At 38.5% G+C, this 23944-nt stretch overlaps 1 protein-coding gene across 5 annotated transcripts in view; it reads right to left on the reverse strand.

Annotated features, from left to right (window-relative positions):
- Positions 1-23944, reverse strand: part of CDK14 (cyclin dependent kinase 14) — a 555862-nt gene that overhangs the window by 98665 nt on the left and 433253 nt on the right. For all 5 annotated transcript variants that reach the window (XM_031454861.2, XM_031454862.2, XM_010978019.3 and 2 more), the window contains one exon: positions 9965-10013. In XM_031454861.2, the coding sequence (XP_031310721.1) occupies positions 9965-10013 (49 nt within the window). The remainder of the gene's footprint in view (positions 1-9964; positions 10014-23944) is intronic.

Raw genomic sequence — 23944 nt, forward strand, 5'->3', positions numbered from 1 at the left:
TAGTGGCATGACACAAACTATTAAAAAAAAAAAGAGTCTGCCTTTGTTTTAAAATCAGCAATATCAATAATAAAAGAAACAAAAACAAAAAACCAACAAAAACAACAAAACAAACAAAAAACCAACCATATCAGCATAACGTGGAAAACTAAGGCATTTGTAGATGATATGTAAAAATACGGAAGCATTTTTAAAAAAATGATTACTTGGCAACTGATAAGAACATTTTAAAAGAACAGCGAGGTCACTTAGAGAGGATGGCACAAACACAGGCTTCATTTGTAGTCAGTGTAAATAGCTGTTTCATACCTATATGGGGGAGGACACTCCAATTTAGGAAATCTGCTAACTTGTGTCAAGCTCGTATGCAGTTGGACACACTTGAGCACACTGCCAAGTTTTACTTCTATATTTAGGGGAAAACAGATCTAGAAGTGACAGAGCTGAGACCGTGAAATGGCCAGTGCCCCCAGAATCAGTGCTGTCCAAATGCCAGGCTTTAAAACCCCATTCTGGAAACCCAGGAGACAGACGTTCAATATTCAACAAAATCGAAGAATTTGAAAATTGAAAATCTCTCAGATGTTCTATGAGAGAGAAAATCCTGGGGCAGCGTCAGAGGATTTGGATTTAAGCCTATAGCTATATGAGAAAGAAATAAGTGAGAGAATAAAAGCCTGGGCAGTAGGTTTTTAGCTGCAAAATCTAATCTACCTCACAATATATTTTGATAAAACATTTTGTTATAAACTGATCAGAAGTCATGGTCTGTTCTGCACTTTCCAATTTGGTCACCATAAGCCACACATGACCATTTAAATTTTAATTAATTAAAATTAAATGCGATAAAAATGAAAGTCCTCAATTGCATTAACCATATTTTAAGTTAATGGCCCCACGTGGCTGGAAGCTACCATGTTGGACGGCGCAGATATAGAACATTTCTATCATGCATCAAGATCTACCAGACAGTACTGCTCTATCTTTCAAAGATCTCCTGCAGCTTCTAGAAATTTCTAAAATAAAAACATGCATACTTTATACACTGGAAAGATTTTATTCTTTAGATAAAGAGCAGAGATTGGATTGAGAAAATCAGTACCTATAGAGAGGAAGGCTAGGTCAGGGATTACGTCAAGGATCTGCTGGCCCGTTATGAGAAAGAGCCTAAAATCATGACGGATGGATGATGTCCCTGTGGAAAAGTTTTCTACTTCCTTGGGAAAAATAAGAGACATTAGAATTCCTTCAGGGTCACAACCTAAAAGTAAGGGATGTAACGTTGCCGAATTCTAAGACAAGAGAGTAAAGCCTCATTTGACCACCAAATAAATTAGAACTGTGGGTACAATTCCACTTAAATTCTAAACTTCAGTCAAAGGTGACAAGAAATGAGAGACAAATGGAAAAATCCCATTTGTATTCATCTTTATAAATAAAATCATAGGCTTATTTCCAGTTGGAGACAAAGGCATGGAACCTGGAGCAATCTTTAAGTGGCCTCCAAGGTAGCTGAGCCAGTTCGTAAAGATGTCCCCCGTCCAGGTAGACACCCAAAGCAGCAGATGGACAATCAAAGCATGGAGCAGCACTGACTTCTCTACCTGAGATACCTTACCTGTTTTGCTAATGGAAAAAAAAAAAATCAGTTCTTATCTCACATACTTTATGGAGATAAGCAGCTGTCCTCTAACCTTTTTTCCCCAGAACATGCTGCCCTCTAGAGGCCAAACAGATACAACATAAGTAAAGACAATGCATGAATAAGGGTCAGTTACATCCAAATTAATAGGATTGGCAGTCATGATATGGTGAAAAAGAGGGGAGGCAGCAGATTGCATCTATTGTCTGAAAGATTTTAGGATAAAATGAGAAACAATCAACATTTATAAGCCTCTAGTAAACCTTTCCTCTTCAGCTGACATAAACATGAGAAATCATAAATAGTACCAGAGTCCATTACCTAACAGCATTTTCCTGGAGAAACTTAAAAGTGTCAATAGTCACCTTTCCTTTGTTTTAAGGGAGGAGAGGGTGTGGAAGGAAGAGGAAGAATAAAGTGGTTTAACAGCTTTTACTAACATCTCCAAAGTATGTCAGTTTGGATCTAAAACTTACTGTATTAAAACTAGACCCTGAGTTGGAAAGTAAGAGCCAATGAATTCAAAGGAATAGACATGATTTTATCTCTGCTAAGAGTTTAATCTTTTAAATCTTGGCCACAGTAAAGTGGTCAAAATCTGGCCTAAGAAATGAGAACCACTCTTCATCTTTACTTCAAATCAATTCTTCCCCAACAGTCAGGCCATGAACACACACACACACACAGAGCTGGGATGTTTATTGGTTTAGTCACTAAAGGACTTAGCTGGACAAACATCACAAAGATGATGGCTGATTTAATTGAATTTATGATCAAATGTTTTCCATTGCAGGAAGAGTGGGAAATCACTTATGGGGAGATTTGAATAATTTAAGGGAAGTTCTCTATTTGGCATTATGTTTGTATATCAAGTCTGGAGGGATTAAATTCAGCTGAGGCCTGGCAGAGAATTCACATACACATACACATACACAAAGATACGGTGTACATTAATGCAGCAAGGGCCAGAATATTGATCCCTTTGTGTTAAAATTTCTATTGACTCGTATCTCATTTACAGTCTGGGTAATAACACACACACACACACACACACACACACTCTCACAATGAGACTTAAATTGTAAACCACTCCTGGATTTTTTTGAGATCCCCAAAATATTGAAATTATCTAAAAATGCTCTTTTAGATAAGAAAAGTAACTGACTTGGGGATTACAGTATATGTGTGTTTAAGGCATTTTAACTTATCTTTGTTGTTTTTGTTAAGGACATAATAAAAGCTATCGTTAAAGTCACTCCCGTGATGGATATAACAAGGTAACATGGGATTTGTGCCTTCGGGTACGGACTTGGCTCAGTGTCTGAAAGACAAAGTAGTTTCCTTTGGCATCACCTACCCATTTGCTCGCCAGGGATGATTGGTGAACCAGACTAAGGCGCTGCTTCCAGGCTTTATTCTTTGTGTTTCTAGAGATAAGTCATCTATCCAGCCCATTTAGGAGCCAGAAACAGCAAGAATGATTACTTTTAGGGTCACCAGTGAAATTCTTGGGTCAAGCGAACACCCAGGCCCTGTGCACCTGGTTCAGGCTTACCCGTCAGCTCACGCACAGAGAGCATCACAGGTGCTTTGAACTTGGTGACAGTGTTTGTCTATGGGCTTCTTGCAATTTAATTAGGAAAACTGTCTAACAGACGCATTTCAAAACTTAGGATAAATCTCAGTTTCACATAAATTATGTACAATGCTATTTGCTAACATAACACTCTTAGGAAGAAACTGCTGGGCAAGTATTTTTTTAAAAATCATTTCGTGACCAAGAAGCTCAGCACACGTTCCCAGGAAGGTAGAAGGAATACAGAAGGATATTCCAGATGTCTGGGGACCGACCCTATGTAGCAGTGGTGTCCATGTTCAAGGACAACTGCTTATTTTGAAATGAAGGAAGCGCTCGGACTAGAAGGAGAGGGCAGGGCGTGCTGGAAACCAGAAGCTAGTGCTTCCTGAAAGCCCCTGTTCATCCATATCTGCACCTCACTCATTCCTCACAACAATCCTGCCAAGGGTCTTAAAGACGGAAAATCTGGGTCTGGGATCCTGAATAGTATATGGTTCAGTAGTGGATCTAGGATTGAAATTTGGCCCGTGCTGCTTCAGAATTGTGGTTGGGTATTACTACTTAATGAGCTGGATGGTGGAAGGCAGGTTTTAGACCAGAAGTGTGTACTTTTGGATGAGGAGTCTAACACGTAATCTGAAAGGATGAAAAACCATGGCTATAGCCGACTCCCAGACCTGGCACACACTGCCAATTAGTAAGAGAGAAGATGGATATTTTCTATCAGACAGGGAATAAAAAATTCGTGCCTGAAAGATAGCAAACAGCACGGGGCCTGCCCTTGGCCATCACCAGGGTTATTAATGTCAGCAAACTCTTTGCTACAAAAAGAAAGACACGAACGAGAAATCTGGCAATGACACAAAATGAGAGAGGATAATTCCCTGGGGGTAGTGGGAGCTGTGCGGAATGGGTGATAAGTCTCACTAGCAGGGCCTGAGTGGGTGGCCAGCAGGCCTGTCATCTCCAGCACTTGGATTGTCACAAACTCGCCTTTATCCCAAAGGCACATTACCCAGCAGTGGCTCAGGAGAGGCCCTAATTGATGGTGTGGGTAGTCAGCCTTCTGCAAACACTGTTCCCCAGGATAGAGGAAGCCAGGTTTCTACTCCACCCCCATTCTCCCACTGGGAATGAAAGACACCAGGTCCCAGAAGAGCTCTCCCAATGAAAAGTCATAGTGAGAACAAAATAAATCCAGGTATTGATAAGCCTACTCAAAGATGAGGGGTTTTAAATGGATAATATTTCTTTCATAAGATTCACTCTAGGGCATATCTTCCAAACTGTAATTCTCAATAGCACTGATCCTTTGACCTCACCAGGCATGTTTTTTTTTTATTTCAAGCTATAAAATGGAGATGATACTATCTGCTCTACCTCCCAATATTGTTATAAGGACATGAAGATGGGACAACGTGTACGAAAGCCAACTCTGTATCACTCAAGGCTGTCTGATTACCACTACCACCCCCATCACAGCCAGCACTACGGACTCACAGGTGTATGTTAGGCCTCTGACTAGGTCGCCTCACGTGTGATCGTATTTATGCTGCTGCTGCTCTGAGTGACAGACTGGGCCTTTGGCAGATCTGCCATTTTCTCTTGGGCAGCTTTCTCTTTGTCTGCCTCCAACCTGTGTCTTTGCACAGAACTTTATGCTGTCTTCTTTGACTCCCACCAGTTCCTGCAAACCATGTCCTATTTTAGGACCTTCCCTTTTTCCCCTTCAAGAATCTACTCTTCAGTTTTCTAGAAGAACTGCTCTCTGGTGAGTGGCAAGGGGTTTAACAGATCAGATCAACATCACATCTACATAATGCTTCAGGAGCTGAACTAATGATTCATTTATAAATTATTCTCATGAAACTGAATGACCCCAGAAATTTCTCTGAACTGAGACTATCAAGCAGGCGGAGGAGACTTTGTAGCCTCCAGACTGTCCAGGTGTTGAAAACTGTATTTACCAGGGTGTGATGAGGAACTACACCCCCACGTAGCCTCCCAATGCTGGACTCAAATCCCCAGAGCTGGGACGTTGACAACCGCAGCTCCAGCTCATCCTCTGAGTGAAGAGAATGGAATTCCAAAATGTCTGCTCTAGTGTCTGCGTTAGAGCTTGTCACCCCAATAAATCCCTCCTTAAAAAAAGTGCATTGATGATGTAAAGTCCAATTTCTTTGAAAATACTGTGAGAAGAAATCTCCAGGCACTAAATAAATTAAAACTGCTACTTTGAAGTAAACAGAATTATAAAAAAAATGATCAACAATGAAAAAAATGTGAAACTGTAGAAAGAGGATTTAAAACTCTGGCTCGACTCAACTGCTCCACCTAGTGGCAGTGACTATGCTTACCTTCCTCTAACATTTCTAAGCAGCTAGTAGAGAAACCAAAAGCATGAACTTACTTTTCAGTGTATTATTATTTTAGAAAATTTTAGATCAACTTAAAACAATAAGGCAGAGTAGCAAACAGGACTTTTCTTTCTTGAGAAGGCACTGACTTAAGTCTTAATGTGATGCAATTAGATATCACAAGAAAAATATAATAGAGAATTACCAATATAATTAAAGTGAAATTTGTTATTTCTCTAAATATTATTTTAAATACATTATGTTTTACGCACATGGAACACAATTATCTAGCATGTCATTTTTAAAATATGCTTTGGAAGTTAACCATTAAATCAGATAAAATACTCAAGAAAAAGTTCAAGAACACCAAGTCAGAAAACACTTCTAAAATCTCCTAAATTAGGGTTTGGGATTCTGCTGGTACATTCAAATATACGCGGGTAAATGTTTTAGTTTCTATTTTTGCATTTCCACCAAGGTACAAAACAATGTCTCTGAATTAATTGGACATCTTAAATTACCGTCTTTTTTTTTTTTTTTTTTTTTTTGGATTTGTAGGAGAAATCCAGTTGGATTTACTAACAAGAAGAATTATAAGCAGAACTAGAGCACATGGGCAGGGCAAGGTTGCCTTCACCTGTTCGAAGTCTGTGGACGTGCTCTGCTTTACCAGCCATGAGCTGTGTTATCCAAATTCATCTTCTGTGACATTGTGGTTTATCCTTACTTCTCTTTTTGCTACTTTCAAACCCCCAAAATTGTTCAGCTGCTAAAAAAGTTCCAAAACAAGCAAATGTGTTCCTGGAATCCTACCCTTAACATTGCTGGAGAGCATATTCTAAGGCTTCTTCTCCAGCCAAAATAATAAAAGAGCTTTTAAGTGGCTGAAATTCTTGGTTGATTGCACATGCATGCCAATGTCAGACAACTATAAATAGAGAGATTTGGAAGAAAAATAGAGAGAGTCTTTCTAACTCCGAGGAAATAAAATGGAATGTTTTGAAGGCCACCAGAAAATGGAACATGCATTTATAAAATTAAGATTTGTCTCCCTTCAGTCCAAAATCCCCTAGGAGGGAAGAAAGGACTTTCTTTTCTTTATTAATATATATTTATTATTCTCAATCCTGTAATTAAGACTTCTTCTTTGTATTGTCCTTTTGAGTTTAGATATCTGCTGAATCTTTTGATATTTTTCTCCTATCCCTGCTTTGCTTCCCCAGAATACTAAAAAAATCCTTCAAAGGATAAAATTATGCCCATGGTTACTGGTATAAATGAAGTCAGTGGGGAATTGCATGGGTGTTACCTAGGGCAGACGTTGTCCCAAAATAAACTGGGTCACTTGTTACAGCCATTCAGAGCGACGTGAGAATTCATTTCTCTAGAAAGTCTTACCCCCTTAGGCAGGTTAACATACTCACCAGCTCCCACAGCTGTGTTAATACATATTTTTAATGACATTGTTACTTAATTTTGAACAGCGACTTACATTTGTATATTAACCTGCCCATCTTGTACTAACCTATCTAAATTGAATTCCAATTAATTCTTACAAATTAGTTCACTTTATTTTGAACCAATTACTGAACTGCTGTTCAAGAGAATTTACCAATTGCTTTGGTTTCGTAACTGTGCTGTAGACAGCAAATTAGTTAGTGATAGAGAAAGCCAACATTTGCTTAATAGTCTTTAAATGCAATTCTTCCAAATCTGGACCCCACTCTGAAGTGAGAGATGTTTGAAATGTCGATGATGGCTGCAAGGTTACAAGTCCGTTTGGAGGAAGAATCAATAATATAGTTAATGTCTCTGAATTCTCAGTTCTCTCTAAACTGCACTGGGTTCCAACTGGCTGGAGGCTATATCCTGGCTTTAAGGATTCAGTACATAACACTGGGAGACCAGAAAGTCATATTTTTATAATATGTTTAGTGATGATTTTATTACATAGTGTCTTCTGAACTAAAACCTTCAGGCAACAAACAAAATAAGACTTACGGGGACCAAAACCAGCACGGTTCTATTTTTTAAATTTTACTTCAAGCTCAGCTTTTAGTATTTTCCCCAAAATGGTTTTAAAGTAATCTAAGGGTGGGACTCTGTTAAATGACTTTGAATTAATTCTAAGTTAAAAAAAAAAGTATGTGATGGTAGAAATTAAAAGAAAGATATTAACTGTAACTCTAGCAAATGATTAAAAAGACTTTACATAAAAATGTAGTATTTCCTTCAGTAGTTTAGATCTTGTTTTGGTATAAAAAATATAAATGTATGTTCATGGAAAATGCAAATAAGAAATATCTCCGAAGTAATATCTTAAAGAAAAACTGTGTTCTTATTTTGTGTAAAATCATATTCTGGAGGATTCTAATTTGCCCTCAGAAGTAAAAGTATATTTACTGCATCTAGCATCTTTTAGGAAAAAAATTAGGGAATTTTTTCTTTAAAAAATTTTTAAAGCAGCAACAGCAGACGATCTCACATCCTAATTTTTGTCAATGAAATTAACTCCTTCTGTTGTGACATGAACAGTACGTCTCAGAAAAAGGAAGGCTTCAGATCTTAGGTGGCCAGAACAAGGGAAAGCAATGCAAAGCTTGAATACTCCTTCCATCTTCTTTTTCTTTTTGAAAGACATGAAATAACCTATTTTCTCCTGAGATAGAGGAATATAAACGGACAAAAGTGTCTTCTCTGAGAGGCATCCCACGAGTCACTATGAAATGACTGAACAAGAAAGAAAAGCCATCCATCTGGGCATATAGATGGAGGTGTGGAATATGAGCTGCAGAAATGAACGACTGGTGTGGGCTGGGTGTGCACAGTGTGGGGTCACATCCGCAAGAGGACAGTGGACGCAGTTTCACTCAGCATCGTGTCTAGACCTCCCTCTCCCCTGCCCTGTCTTTTGTAGACTATTCTAAGCAGAGAAAAATTGCCGTTTATTTTCCTGGATGATCTGGAGGTTATCCTGGCTCTGAAGGAGGGAAGTGGAGGGTTAGCTAAATTGCGGGCTGTTCTTCCACAAATGCTACTGTGTAGTAGATTTGCCAGGTTTTCCTGTTACTTCAGAGACAGAGATTCAACTGCTTCATGGTTACTTGGCTGGACAAAACTTTTTGAGGAATTATGAGAAATGTGTTTGATGATTTAATCAAGGCAGGAACTGTACACTGTATATATTACCTGGTACATGAAAGCACTTAAATAAAATATGTCAGACCAATGGTCAGTGAAGTTGGGGGGAGGAGGGTAAGAGAGTGAGGAACACACAGAATGTTCCTTCCCAGCCCAGGGCCTCCTCCCAGGGGAGATTCTAGGTATTAAGAACGGACTCTTCCAATGGCAAATGCAGAGTCTTGTGTTAGACAAAAATAATTATACAGGTGTGTTCTAAGTATGAATTTAATCAAAATAAATTGCTAAATCTGTCAAATAATCCACTGAAGGGTTTAATGTATTCTTTCCAAGAGTCCCTCACAAAAATAGCTGTCTTCTGTTATCAGCTGACAGCATTGATTTACGGCATTTTTATTATAAAAAGTATTTATTTTTTCCCATAGTTGATAGCGTCTAAAATTAAACATGTAGTAAAGTAAAAGAGAAACAACAACCTTAAATTCCCCACAGACAAAATTTTGTTATGACAAATTATACTTTGTTTAATCAAAGCAGCTCCATCCACCTTTCCTCCAACATCATGCTGGAAGTGTGAAGCTCGTCAGACAGGAGTGACCCCATTACTCTACTTTCCCACCTGCAATGATTTACTAACAGTCAGTCTGGTTTGCAATAAAAGACCTCTGAATAACTTGAGACACCCAGATCTTCAGATGTCATCAAATTTCAAAACCAATAAATAAAAGTATTTCATTGGTTTTGAGAGGTCAGATGAGAGAATAGAAATGAAATGCAGAGTACATACATATTCCAAGTGAACATGGACTTAGCTTCCCCACAAGGCCTGAGGAAAAATAGGTAAACTGAAAAAACCTGTAAGATTAGTGTTATCTAGCTTGAAGGTTGTCATCAAGGTTATTTATATTAGAAAGTCAGTTGCTATATTATACTTAGGAAATATGATCTTGCTGATGCTAAACAATTTCTTGGAATCTAGTTAGGAGAGGATGAATTTCAGGATTTACAACTCTGAAGCAGCCCTACATCACTCTAGGAACCCAAACTCCAACAACGGTGTTGGCTCAGGCAGAACGTGGTGGCTGGCACACAGTTAGAGCTTAATGACTGTTTAGTTGTTAAACGCACGGATGAATAGATAATTGGAGAAAGAAATGACAAAATACCATGACAAACTTATCAGGAGAGTTTTAAAAATTAAAAGAGAAAAAGAGAACGAGTACAATCTGTATTAAAAAAACTTACTTATTCCATGCTTGTCTAAGGTTTTTAGAGCTGTACAGGGTAAAGCGTTCTGAAATAAAAAAGAAAAATGATAAACAATCTTTGTTTCAACTGTCTATTTTGCAAGCATGTTAAAAAAAACTTCTAAAAAGTTCGTGTTTGATTTAGCCATAGTTATGCTAGACATAGTAGGTCTCTACCTTTAGATTGCACTTACAGAGTAAAACAGGACGATCTTAACATCTTATTTTCATTTTAAACAATGAAGCATTGTTTTTTTGTCTAGAGTGATTTGTTTCATAATCTGTTTTCCTAGTTAATTATTTCTTAGAATAATTACGTTTTAATTGGATTGAAAAAAGAAATGCAAATTCCTGATCTCCAAACTGTAGGCAGACTTACAGAAGAACACTGACACACGGACCCAGGGAGACCTGCTGCCTTCTCTAGGAAGACACCTCTGACCCAACACACAATGCCAGCGCTCCTTCCTTACACTACAGGGTATTCACACACACTCAGAGCCAAACCACCAACGCCCCGTAATGTATATTTACATTTATCATTGAACAATCTTTATTATACTTAAAAAGGTAAAACATAACACTTGTTTTGCCAAGTTAAACAATAAAGTGGCACAGAATATGCTTAGTAATCTTTTCTCCTGCTCTCCATTTTTCACTCCTGATGATACAGCAATTGTCAATGGCTTGGTATGTCTCTCCCCACATACTTCTTCATGTTTATAAATACAAACCCATCCATTTTAAAAAATATATATACTATTTAAATTTTTTAATGGGTTGTGCAATAAACTTTCTCTTAAAATTTTAAGCATTTAATAATATATAGCAAATAGTCCTTAAAATAAAAAAATAACAATTGTTTTAAACCTGTGTAATATTCCATAGGATAGAAGTACATAAATTACTTGACCATTCTCCTACTGATAAAAATTTAGTTTCCAATCTTTTTCCTTAAAAACAATGCTTCAATAAATAACCCCCACTAATAATTTCATGATGTATGAAGTCAAACCATGCTGTACCCCTTAATCAGTGCTGCATGTCAGTTATATTTCAAGAGAAGTGAAAGATAAATAAACAAACAACAAATAAATAATCCTTGCACATCTATCTCTATATACTGTTGCTTTCTTTTCCTTTAAATAGATTCCTCAACATAGAACTGCTTGGCAAATGATACGCACACAGATGCTGACAGATTACTTTTCATTTTCCCACCAGCAATTAAAAAAAATATTGTCTCTTTTATATTATGCATCCCTGGGATGCAAAGATGGTTCAACATATGCAATCTGTAAGTGTGATACATCATAGTAACAGAATGAAAGATAAAAATCACACAATCATCTCAACAGATGGAGAAAATGCATTTGACAAAATTCAATAGCCATTTATGATACAAACTCTCAATAAACTGGGTACAGATGAAACATACTTCAACACAATGAAGTCCGTACATGACAAGCCCACAGCTAACATTGTACTCAGTGATAAAAAGTAGAAAGCTTTTCCTTTAAGATGAGGAACAAGACAAGGTGCCCACTCTCATTATTTCTATTCAATAGAGTACTGGAAGTCCTAGTCAGAGCAATCAAGCAAAAAAAAAAAAAAGGGGGGAGGAGGGCGGCATCTGAATTGGAATGAAGACGTAAAATTGTTGCTGTCTGCAGATGACACGATTTTATACACAGAAAAATAAAGACTCCACCAAAAAACTGTTATAACAGACACATTTAGTGAAACTGCAGGACACAAATTCAAAATACAAAAATCAGTTGCATTTCTATATACTAACAATGACTTATTTGAAAAAGAAATAAAGTAATCTCATTTACAACAGCATCAAAAAAATAAAATACCTAGTCATAAATTTAAGCAAGTAGGTAAAAGATCTGTACACTGAAAACTATAAGACGTTGATGAACGAAACTGAAGATGACAAAAATAAATGGAAAGATATTCCATGCTCATGATTGGAAGAATTAATATATTGGTAAAACGTTTCATACTACTCAAAGTCATCTATAGATTTAATGCAACTTCTATCAGGATTCCAATGGCATTTTTTAAAAAACAAAAATAGAAAACAGCAATCATAAGATTCCCATGGAACCACAAAAGATCCTGAGTAGCCAAGATAATACTGAGAAAGAAAAGCAAAGTTGGAGGTATTATCCTTTCTTTGTACATAACGATATGGTTGATATTTAAAATCTTTGTACATAACAATATGGTGTCTCATTTTGACAAGATCTGTGTACATCCTCCAGTAAAATGAAATGGTTTCTTTTTCATACTGATCTCATCTCTTTTAAACAATTTAATACTTAATAGGCTATTATGCTTAATGTTGGCTGGCGTCTTTTGTTAGTTGTTATCTGCTTTTAATTACAGACTTTTAAAGAAGAAAATCAAAATGATTTATATTGTTTTTGTTCTGGTATGTTTCACATATAAGAATATCACTAGAAAAAAAGAACAAAAAGAAATTTAAGAACACACTTTGGCTTCCTATCTCTAAACACAGAGTTTATTCAAAAGAAATGACTTGAAATACCATGCAGTGATTCATTTATTCAACTATTATTTGCTGAGCAACTACTCGGTGCTAGGTACACTTCTTGGGACTGAAGATACAGGTGGGAACCAAGAGGAAGACCTTCCTGCAGGGAACTCACATCTTAGGAGGGGGAGTGCAATGTTGGAGTGAGCCTGGAGGACCGGGTGGCTGGAGCCAACAGACAGCCCAGGAGAAATGGGTAGAAGACTGGCTCACACAGACTTTGTGGCCTTTAACATATGATTTAGATTTTTTTCTTAAGGGATCACTCTAAGTTCTGTTTGGAGAATACACTACTGGAGGCAAGGATGGAAGCAGGGAAACCAATGAAAGATTATTACAACAGTCCAGGAGAGAGAGAATACGACTTGGGCTATGGCAACAGAGTGAATGCAGTGAGTGCGAACAGTCTGAAATATTTTCAGGTAGAGCAAGTAAGATTGCTGATGAATTGCACTGGGTTTTGACAGAAAAACAAGGAGTTAGGATGACTAACTGAGCAACTACTGATCTTCAATTCCCAAGTTTCAAAGATTTGGAATTTCATATTCAATTCAAATATTACCCTGAGACTGCATTAATCTTTTCATGATGATTCACAAAGTCTTTAATATTCTCATGGGGTTTCAGAGTCATCACTCAGGCAGGAGTAATTGTCAAAACACTTAATACTCTACAAGGCATGGGTGCTGACCAATCACAGAAACCAGCCATTTTGCTTCAGTGGTGGGCATCAGCGGAACAGCTGCCCTGATTACTAATATAGATTGTTCTAAAGCTATAGGCAAAAGTGCTCACCAACAATTATGTATTTATTTGTTTCAAAAGAATGTCTACTGTCTGAGTTTATCCTCCACTGGACTGCATTACATAAGACGCAAAACATTTCACCTAGTTGATGCAGAGCATATTCTAGTTTTGAGGATTAACTGACAAAGAGAGGAGAAATGGGAAGAATAGTTCTTTTCACAGAGGTTTAAAAACCTATTATTATCTAAGTCTGGTATTTAAAAAGCAAGATATAGTTTAAAATTAATTACATCAAGTGTCCTTGTAAAACAAATTTGATTGCCTTAATTTTGTACTCCCCACAAAGCAATTTTAATAATTTGCTACGATTTCAGGAGGAACAAGAATTCCATTACAGATAAAATTAATATGATCTCGCATTTACAAGTAAATTATTATTCTTACCAATTAATGACTGCACATAAATATGAGTTCTAAGAATTGCCTCTATTTAGAGCTTGACAGGATATGCTAATAGAAAATTTTTTTTCCAGAAATACAGTATGTCAGTTTTAGCTGTGCATGAGAGCCAAAATTGATAGTGAAACATGTCACATAGAAGTAGACAAAATAAGGAAGAATGAAGTCTTACATCCACCTTCTAACTCCACTCACATAAAGTCTTAATTTTTCTAGCAAATGTCACCCGGGCACCTGCCTGTATACCAGCCACTGCACTGGGCAATGGGCACACAGAAATAAGTAAGTCCTGGTTACAGCTGAGTGGCACAGAAATGTAAACACAGAATTACAAATACAGGGGGGGACGTGCTACAATGTGGATATCGACGCAGTCTCCTGGGAGCCCAGAGGCAGAGCCACTAACTGCATCTGTTTCTCTTCCAAAGGAAGACAGGGTAAACTCAAATATCTGAAGCTAGCTCCAGGAACACGCAGGACCTGTTCTCTTGCATCTGACATCTTTCAGATCTAACTGTCAAAGTACACAATTTCAAATGGAGCCACTTGTAACATTTCCTCCAATGAGCCTGTGTCATATTTATAATTAGATTTTTTAAAATTCTATTTTAAAAATGGTTTCCATCATGAGTAAAAGTAATATTCCATTAGAATGAAAGCAACCTAATTAGCTGTGTAAGCTCTGAAAACAAAAAGGTGCTTAAATTAGTGCCCCCAAACAGTAACAGGTATATTTAATAAAATAGATACTCAACTGCCTATGAATAATTTTCAGAGATTATTTGAATATTTGCAAAGGAGTGTTTTATACTGTTCTCCTTCAGTTAGGTTTATTCTGTCACTACTTTAATGTCAGCTTTTTCTTTCCAATTATGTTTAAGCTAGAAGTTTAGAATGCCGTGATATAAAGCATTGGCTAACTCGCAGCATAACTGAGAAGTGCAATTAATTTAAACCTGCAGGCTGGTTTTCACCTTCTCCTCTTATTGCAGGGACACTGCAGAGGAGGTGGCACCAGGCGGGCGGCCAGGAGGGAGAGCTGGTAGAGAAGAAATCACTTGCTCTGCCACACGGGGGGGGGGGGGGGGGGGGTAGAAGGTTGGAAAGGTTTTCCCTCAAACTGCCATGCGTATGCACTGCAATTCATTGGAATTCCACAGGAAAACGATGGAGAACCATGCTGCATATTCTAAAGTTTCCCAGCTTAAAAGAGCTAAACCTGAAAAGGCTTGAGGCAGCATGAAAGCAGATAAAACCTAAACTGGGATTTACTCATTTGCTTATAGGTACAGACTGTATACTCCAGGAGAGTAATTTTAATTTTTATTCTCCTTTATCCTCTTCTTGACAATGCTTTTTAGATCTTATATGATATTACTGAGTTTTTAACTTCAATAGCACGAAAACATGTGAGTAAATCGTCAAATCAACCAACCAATTAAAAACCCCAAATATGTTCAAGGGACTTGAAAGGCTAAGCCAGGATTTGTAAGAACACGTTTCTTTTCCTTTTTTTTTTTCTGTGGGGGTGGAAAGGAGAGACAAGATCATTAAAAATCTCAAACTTCAGTACATCAATTTTTAAATAATATTGTGGAATAACTATTTGTAAATCAATACATAAATGAGTATGTACAAAATGCCACAGGAAATGTTAGATATACTTTATAGTTAACATGTCTAAACCATATATTCAACTACTCACAATTTTAGTTCTTCAGGATTATTTTGCATTTAACAAATGCATTTACTCTTTCCTCCTGCGCGTATAAGAAAGTAGTAACCATTCAAGCCAAGAGCCGTGGCCGTGCTGTCATCTGGCAGAGGCACTGGGCCTGAAGGCTTTCTCGGGATTGCTTCAACGGAGCAAAAAGGGTCCAGTCCTTTTTGTTCATGAGGATGAACAATAAACACAGTCATGAATCACTCTGGTGATGCTTCAAACAATCACTTTAATTACTTGTTTATGTAACAGAAAATAGCCTTGAATCCTTTAGGTTAGAAGACATGAGTATTCATTCTCTCACACATCCTACAAATATTCCTTCTGCGCCTACTGTTTGCCAGGCAGTGTGGACACAGCAGCGCACAAAACATACAAGGCCTTCCGCAGCCGACAGTAAGCCATGGGACCCAACACTAAGGGGCCACCAATGGAAGAAAATGACATTTACAAGTATTCATAAGAATTTTTATGCAAACCTGACTTTCTTATGGTTATTAGGAAAACCAAGCCAGCACTGAACATTTCAGTTGATATTCTCACCAAGATGTAGAAAAGCTGGATTTAAACCACCTAGAGTCCTAAGATCAGAAGTAAAGCAGAATTCATGCAGAGTAAATGAGAGTTTATCCCAAATAGGGCTAGACTTGTTCCAGAATATGTGGATTTTAGATATCTCAACACCAAAAAAGCATAGTGATCCTAATAGGCATTTTAGAAATAATATGTATGTCTGCACAACCGCAATTCACAGCTTTAAAACACTTGCTGGTCCCCAAATATACAATGGGTGTGATCTGACACAACTCCAGCGTTACCGGCGAGAGGCTCCGTTGTGACATATTAATGCTACCAGAATTGCACTGCCCTGTAGCTGTCACCCAGAGGGGCTTCCTTAAAATGCCAAGTAGCCATCTTCAGTCCTGAAAACAGGAGACTGCAGCATCCTGACCTGCCCTGGCTACAGCAAATCATCTTTTACGGACCAAGGGTGTGTGTTTTAAAATGAGCAATCTCTGAGTAACTTGTAGAAATAAACGTCTACTATATTCATTCAACGTTCTTACTTCCTAAGGCATCGGGTTTTTCTAACAGATGTACAAATGCGGGTTTGTAAGTGCATATTCCCAGATGAGGTCTTCAAACGAACCACACCTTTCTTAAACTAAAAGTCACGGAACACTTCTCTTTCCACAGACATTTTTCTTTAAAGAAGTAAAGTTTAATCAGTTAGGCATTTATTACAGTCTAAAGTGTACTATTCACAAATGAGAATGAACCTTTACAGCTCCCAGAAAAGAAAGGAGAAGAAAGATTTTGGGTTTCACTCTCCATGCGTCCCCACTCAGCCCTCCATCCAAACTTTCAAAGGGAGAAAGAGATCAGGAAGAGAGCGCTCAGCACCTCCTGGGGAAAAGCATAAGAAATCAGGCAGTCTAACCACTTCATCCTACAAATGAGTACACTGAGGTTACAAAGGTTGAGTGGCCTGAGCCCATGATATAGGCTAGTGGCAAAGGCTGAACTAGGATTCTGCACCCAGGCTACCATTTGTTACTAAAGAGCTGGGTTACCCAAGCCTCCTATTTGATATTTAACAAACACTTCCTGCGTCCTATGTGGTTTGCAATTATGAACTCACTTTAGTCCTTCTAACTATACTATGGGGAAGGGGATATGGTTATCTCTGTTTTACACAGAGAAACTGAGACGCTGGGCACCTTGCCCATGTTACACAGCCCGTAAGTGGCAGAGCTGGGATTTGAACCCAGACAGTCTGGATGTGGAGTCCATGCTCTTAGTCACTGTACCATGACATCTTTCTGTCTCTCCACTGGAAGAGACTTGAAGTTTGACCCCCAACAATGCACAAAGCCAGCAGCAGCACAAGAAGATCAAAGCTCCTTTAACCAGCAACAACAACAATTAAAAAACCAAGAAACAAACAAACAACAAACAAAAAACATGCACACTTCTAGCCATAAGACCTCCTGGAAAAGGCAACCCTATGGAGACAGTGAAAAGATCAGTGGTTGCCAGGAGTTAGGACAAAGAAAGGGATGAATGGGCACAGCACAGAGGATTTTTTCAGGGATGTGAAATCACTCTGCCTGGTACTATAAGGTGCATACATGTCATTATACATTTGTCCAAACCCACAGAACATACAGAACCAAAAGCAAACCCTAGTGTATGGATTTCGAAGTATAATGATGTGTCAATGTAGGTTTACAGAGTTTAACAAATGCACCATCCTAAGGGGGGATGTTGATCCTGGGGGAGGCTGTGCATGTGTAGGGGCAGGGGCATATGAAAAATCTCTGTACCTTCTGCTCAGTTTTGCTGTGAATCGAAAAATGCTCTAAAAAATAGTCTATTAAAAACAACCAGAACAACATAAACAATACTCCTCCCACTCCCGACTCTTTTCCACCTGCCTTGGGTGCCTTGCCCTTGTAAGTCTAGGAGAACAAATCTGCCTTGTGTTTACAGGAAACGCCAGACTGATGCTTCCAAGCTCCTGTGACCCTGCACTTACTGCTTTAAAAAAAAAAATCTTCGGTGCCTCAGTTTCCCTCACAGACAGGAGTAACAGCAGTGCTTACTTCATGGTTTACCATGAATGTTCAATAAGAAAATGCATCTCAAGAGCTGATAAAAGTGTCTAATGCATAATAAACTTTTGACACCTACCAGCTATTACTACTACTACCGCCACAACTACTACTACTAATGGGCTTTAAAAACTGGCCATCCTGCACAGCTGTGTTACACACACACGACAGACGTGGCATCCTGGAAGCAGTATTATTCCAGGGAGGCAGGATACTTAACCTCTCCTAAACTACCCTCTTGTGGCAACAGTTACAGAAAAGAATAAAAATCATAGATATGTCAATACTGTTCTAACTCCTTACATGTAATTCTGTGATTTTGATGCACAAGTGGAGAGCAGGAGCTGGCATTCAATTGTCTTTTTTTTACAGTCAAGAGATTATGAGTTAGGTGTACAAAGCTGGCTCTCGAGGCAAAGCGTATACACACTTACATCCTTTCTTAATATCCTCCCCTGCAAACATGCCTGTCTGTTAGTTATCAAAGCACTCTATCAAGGACGGTGTAAGTGAAGGAAATTTCATCAGATCTTAAAACCGAGCTAACTGTCAGTAGTTTGTTTTATCATGTGTTACTTGAATATTTGGGGGTTACAATATTACTCATGTCTTAAATAAAAGAAACCAAGATTTTTCCTTTCACCTCTGTATTAGCAAAAGAGTTACCCTTCCATAGTCCTGTATGTGTCTTGCAGGAGCCCTATGATAATGGCCTAAACAGGTTTTTAAAAATCAACATCATTTTAAACAAATCAATGCATTGGATTCACTTATTTTAGCCAGGAGTAGCTGACAAACTTAGAAGTCATAAGACCTAACATGGGAGATTGGATTATTATTTGGTAAGTATTTCCTCTCTCTACTTCTAAACTTCCGGAGTAAGGTCTTCTCTGCTGCACTGATATTTTGTGTGAACAATGGGATGCTGGTGGTATTGACACAAGCAGAGGCTGGAAATTATTTTCTGTATAAATTTCATTACTTTTAATTGCAACCTTTTTTTCTCCTTGAACTATACAGCACCTTCCTTTTTTAAACTCCTGAATAGTAATTGTCATTAAATAGCTGTTGCTGGAAGCATTTAAGAGATGGATAGAAGTATGACACATGGCCTCTACATGTTATTTCGGGGCCAAACTATTTCATACAAAATGATGTTTGTGGTTCTATGTATCTTACTAAATACAAAGGCGAGATCTCTATTTTTCTATTATTATCTGGATGGACTAATTGTCAGTAAGTTGTTCATTAGAAGAAGCTCAATGAGAAATCATGATGCAGATGCAGTAGAATGATTTTCCACGATGCAAAACAGAAAACTGAACTGAAAGCCAGGGAGACCTGGGATTTACTTCCATCTCTGACACTGACTTTGAGGAAGTCCTGTACCGTCTCTGACCTCAGGTTGCTAGCCTTACAATGGAGAAAGCAGGACTAGATACCCTGGGACTTCTTCCAGCCCTAACGTTCAATTTGCTTAAATAATTATGACACAGTTAAAACACCACTCCCACTCCAAGCTCAAGCAGCCTTGGGGTTTTCCTTGACAGCAGAAAATTCCTAAATCTTCTCAGAATTCTTCGTCCTTACTCTGATTCTACCAATGTGGAAAACCTCAAATGTCTCCCTAGGTTCTGTCCTGATCTAGGGTTACCACAATTCTACAAAGCCCAAACAACCCCTCCAACACGTACGCAAGATGTGTTTTTTAAAAAGTATTAATGCTAAGTCCGTCTTATAACACAGAATTTCAAGCATCACTTCACCAGAGGTGCAGGAGCCACGTGAGAAAGTACCCGTGGGCAAGGCAGGCAGGGACGCGTGATCCGGGGACTCACGCGGGGAAGCCTCTTCCTATCCTGGACGGAAACGGAGGCAGAGGGCAATATGCAAAAGCACCCCGGCAATGAGCAACTATGAAACAGGTGCAAGGGAAGATCTCGTTATTTTGCAGCTGGCTCTTTGTTAGAGAATGGGGTTTGGTCTGTGATGAATCTCATCGAAGGTGACAGGATTACTGAAGTGCTAAGTAAGGATACTGTGCTGTGACCTCTCCCCTCCGAGGCTGGCCCACACCAAGCACCCTGAGGATGGTGATGAGAGGAGACATTCTGAGAGGTGGGGAGAGAGGGGAGAGAAGGACAAGAGGGACAGGAGGGGAGGGGGACGGGGACAGGGAGAGACCCGTACTTTTGAGAGCATAAACCAGAGGGTGACGGAAAAGAAATGAGAAGGCAGTCGAGTTCAAAGAAGAAACAGACCCACTTTCCACTTCTTTTGAGAGAAATTTAAATAGAAGTAAATGATGGAAAAGCAGCAGCTCCCAACGTTAGGCTCCTTCTTATATGTAATACACACACGTGTGTGTGTGCGGGCGCACACGTGTCTTACGTGTATTTATTTATTTTATGCAGCTGCGGCCCATCCCAGCTGCCTGGCTGCTATGGGGATAGTGGAGGTTAAGGAATTTTGGATTGGCATAAATGTAAGGGCAGAAGAGGACACACACATGTTAAACACTGTATACCCCCATCTGTTATATGATTGTCCTTTTAATATCTTAACAATTGCTCTTAAACTGTTCCTCCAGTTTTGCTTTACTTTCCAAGGGATGATAACATGTTAAGTTCTGAGCTAAAACAAAGAAGCTGAGAAGGTAAGACCAGCCTGTTCACCTCTCCCCTAGACTCCTGTCATGGTCCAACTGGTCTCCCTGCTTCTGCCCCAGGCCTCCATCTTATCAAAATGTAACCCAGAGCAGGCGCCGCCCTGTGCAAAACCTTCTTCCAGCATTTTCTATCTCGTTCAGAGAAAGGGGTGAAGGACTCCTCATAGCCCCTCAAAGCCCCTCATGACCGGACCTAGTGCTCTTACCTCTGACCTAACTTTCTACCCTCCCCGCCTCTTTCCCACATCAGGGCCTTTGTATTTGCTGTTCTCTCTGGAAAGTTCTCCCCTCAAATACTTTCCTGGTTCTCTCTCCCTCACGTCTCTTAGTCAATTGTTGTCTTTTCTGTGAGGACTTCCTTGGTTACATTTACAATTTAAAATCACCCTCTTCCCCAGCACTTCCTCAACCTATTTCTCCCTCTATTTTCCTCCATTATACTCCCCATCACCTAACATACATTACGTTTTACTCATTATGTGTCTCTCCGACCAACCAGGATCTTGTGTGTTCTGTTCACTGCAATATCCCCACACTCTAGCCATACAAATGGTGCTTAATACACATTGATGCATTAATAAATAAATTTAACTTACTCTGTAGTAATGAACTATAAAAATAAATTAATTTTTAAAGACCTGCTAGGTAATTAGATTAAAATATGCTACAACCAAAAGACTCAGCCTTTCAGCTTTATTCATGATCCAGATCATGGCCATAAAATAATCCATTTGAAAACACAAATTGGCTTTCCCTACAAGTGTACATATATATGAATTTGTACATATATCTATAACAGTAACTGATCTTTTTCAAAAATATGACTGCACTGTTGTAAACCACTATGGATTTTTCTCTCTTGAGCTAAAAATTTTCCAGCTAAGCAAGTCTAGTAAGATATAAGGGTGAGGATTATTTTCAAAATTGCTTAAAAAAACTAAAAATAAAGTTACCATATGAACCAGCATTCCCACTCTTGGCATATAGCCAAAGGAAACTCTAATTTGAAAAGATACATGCACCCCAATGTTCATAGCAGCACTACTTACAATAGCCAAGACATGGAAACAACCTAAATGTCCATTGACAGATGACTGGATAAGGAAGATGTGGTATATTTATACAATGGAATACTACTCAGCCATAAAAAGAATGAAATAATGCCATTTGCAGCAACATGGATGGACCTAGAGATTATTATACTAAAAAAAATGACAAATGAACTTATTTACAAACCAGAAATAGACTCACAGACATAGAAAACAAACCTAAGGTTACCAAAAGGGAAATGTGGTGGTGGGGGTGGATGAATTAGGAGTTTGGGATTTGCAGATACTAACTACTATATATGAAATAGATAAACAACAAGGTCCTATTGTATAGCACAGGGAACTATATTGATCAGTTTGTAATAGCCTATAATGAAAAAGAATATATATATGTATATAACTGAATCACTATGCTGTACACCAGAATCTAACAACATTGTAAATCAACTATATTTCAATTTAAAAAATAGAATCATTTTTTAAATTCCAGAGAAGCAAAAAAAATTTTTATAGAAAATGGGATACTTTCTCTAATAAAGAATCTCTAGAAATTAATAGGAAAATGACAAATGACACATAATTACAAACTGGGCAAAAGATACTAGCTGTTCACAGAAAAGGAAAAGCAAGTGATCCTGAAACATATGAAAAGATGCTCAACCTCATCATAAAAAAGGCACTTACAAATTAAAATCATATTGAGATTTTCTGTCACCTACCAGGTAAAATCTAAAAGTCTGGCTGAACCCTGTAGACTGGACAGGAAGTGCTCTCATGTACTGCTGGTAACAGAGCCAACTGGTGCGACCCCTTTGGAGAACAATCTGACAGAAGTGCTCAAAATTGTAATTGTATACAGTTGACCCTCGAACAACACAGGAATTAGGGGTGCCAACCCTTACAGCTGAAAATCCATCTGTAATTTACAGTGTGCTCTTGGCATCTGTGGGTCGGCATCCATCCCCACTCAGACAAGAGTGATGTAGTGCTGCAGTGTGCGTTAATGCAAAAATCCATGCAGAATGGACCCATGCAGTTCAAACCTGTGCTGTTCAAGGGTCAACTGTATAGTTTTTAATTCTTCAACCCTACTTCTGGTAATCTATCCTTCAGCCATGTGCATATTTATGTGTTAATGGGAAGGTTGTAATATTTATAATAGCAAAGCACTGGAAACAACCCAAAGGTCCATAAGTAGGGATAGGTTAAATCCATACGATGTAAAACAATGTGGCTGTAGGGAAGAGGGGAGCTACACCTGCCTCCTCCATGCAGTGACATGAGAGGACTTACAGGATGCAATAGTGAGAAAGGCAAGAACCAAGTTGTGTTTAATATGGGTAATATGGAAATATATATTCATAATTTCTTATATTCCTCACATAAAGGAAAGAAACATAAGAGAAACTAATAAAATGTGGGCCTGTGGTTCTGGGGAAGTGGGCAGGTGGCAGACAGGGGTGGGGACGCTTTGCACTGTGCTCCTATTTCATAGTTAGATACTTTGAATTGCTTAAATTTATTATCTGTTCAAAAATTAGGCAAAGAATGTCCCGATCTAGCAATTACACTCCTTGGTGTTTATCCAAAGGAGTTGAAAACTTATGTCCACACAAAAACCACAAAGAATCAATTCCTAAGTACCCAAACTTGAAATAATCAAAATGCACTTCAGTAGGTAAATGGACACATAAACAGTGTTACATCCAGACAATGGAGTATCATTCAGAGCTACAAAGAAATGAACTATCAAGCCATGAAAAGACATGGAGGAACCTTAAATGCATATTACTAAGTATAAGAAGTCAATCTGAAGGGGCAACATCCTGTGTGATTCCAATTATATGACATTCTGGAAAAGTAAAACTATGGAGGCAGTAAATAAATTAGTGGTTGCGAGGGGTTAGGGGAGAGGGAGGGATAAACTGGAGGAGCACAGAGGATTTTTAGGGCAGTGAAGCGACTCTGTATGATCCCACAGTGGTGGATACGTGTCTTTATACACTTGTCCAGACCCATAGAACGTACAACACCAAGAATGAATCCTAACATAAACTATGGACTTCGGGTGACAATGATGTGTCAATGTAGGCTCATCAACTGGAACAAATGTGCCACTCGGGTGGGGAATGCTGATAACGGGGCAGGCTG

This window comes from Camelus dromedarius, chromosome 7, assembly GCF_036321535.1.
Source record: "Camelus dromedarius isolate mCamDro1 chromosome 7, mCamDro1.pat, whole genome shotgun sequence".
Taxonomy (NCBI): Eukaryota; Metazoa; Chordata; class Mammalia; order Artiodactyla; family Camelidae; genus Camelus; species Camelus dromedarius.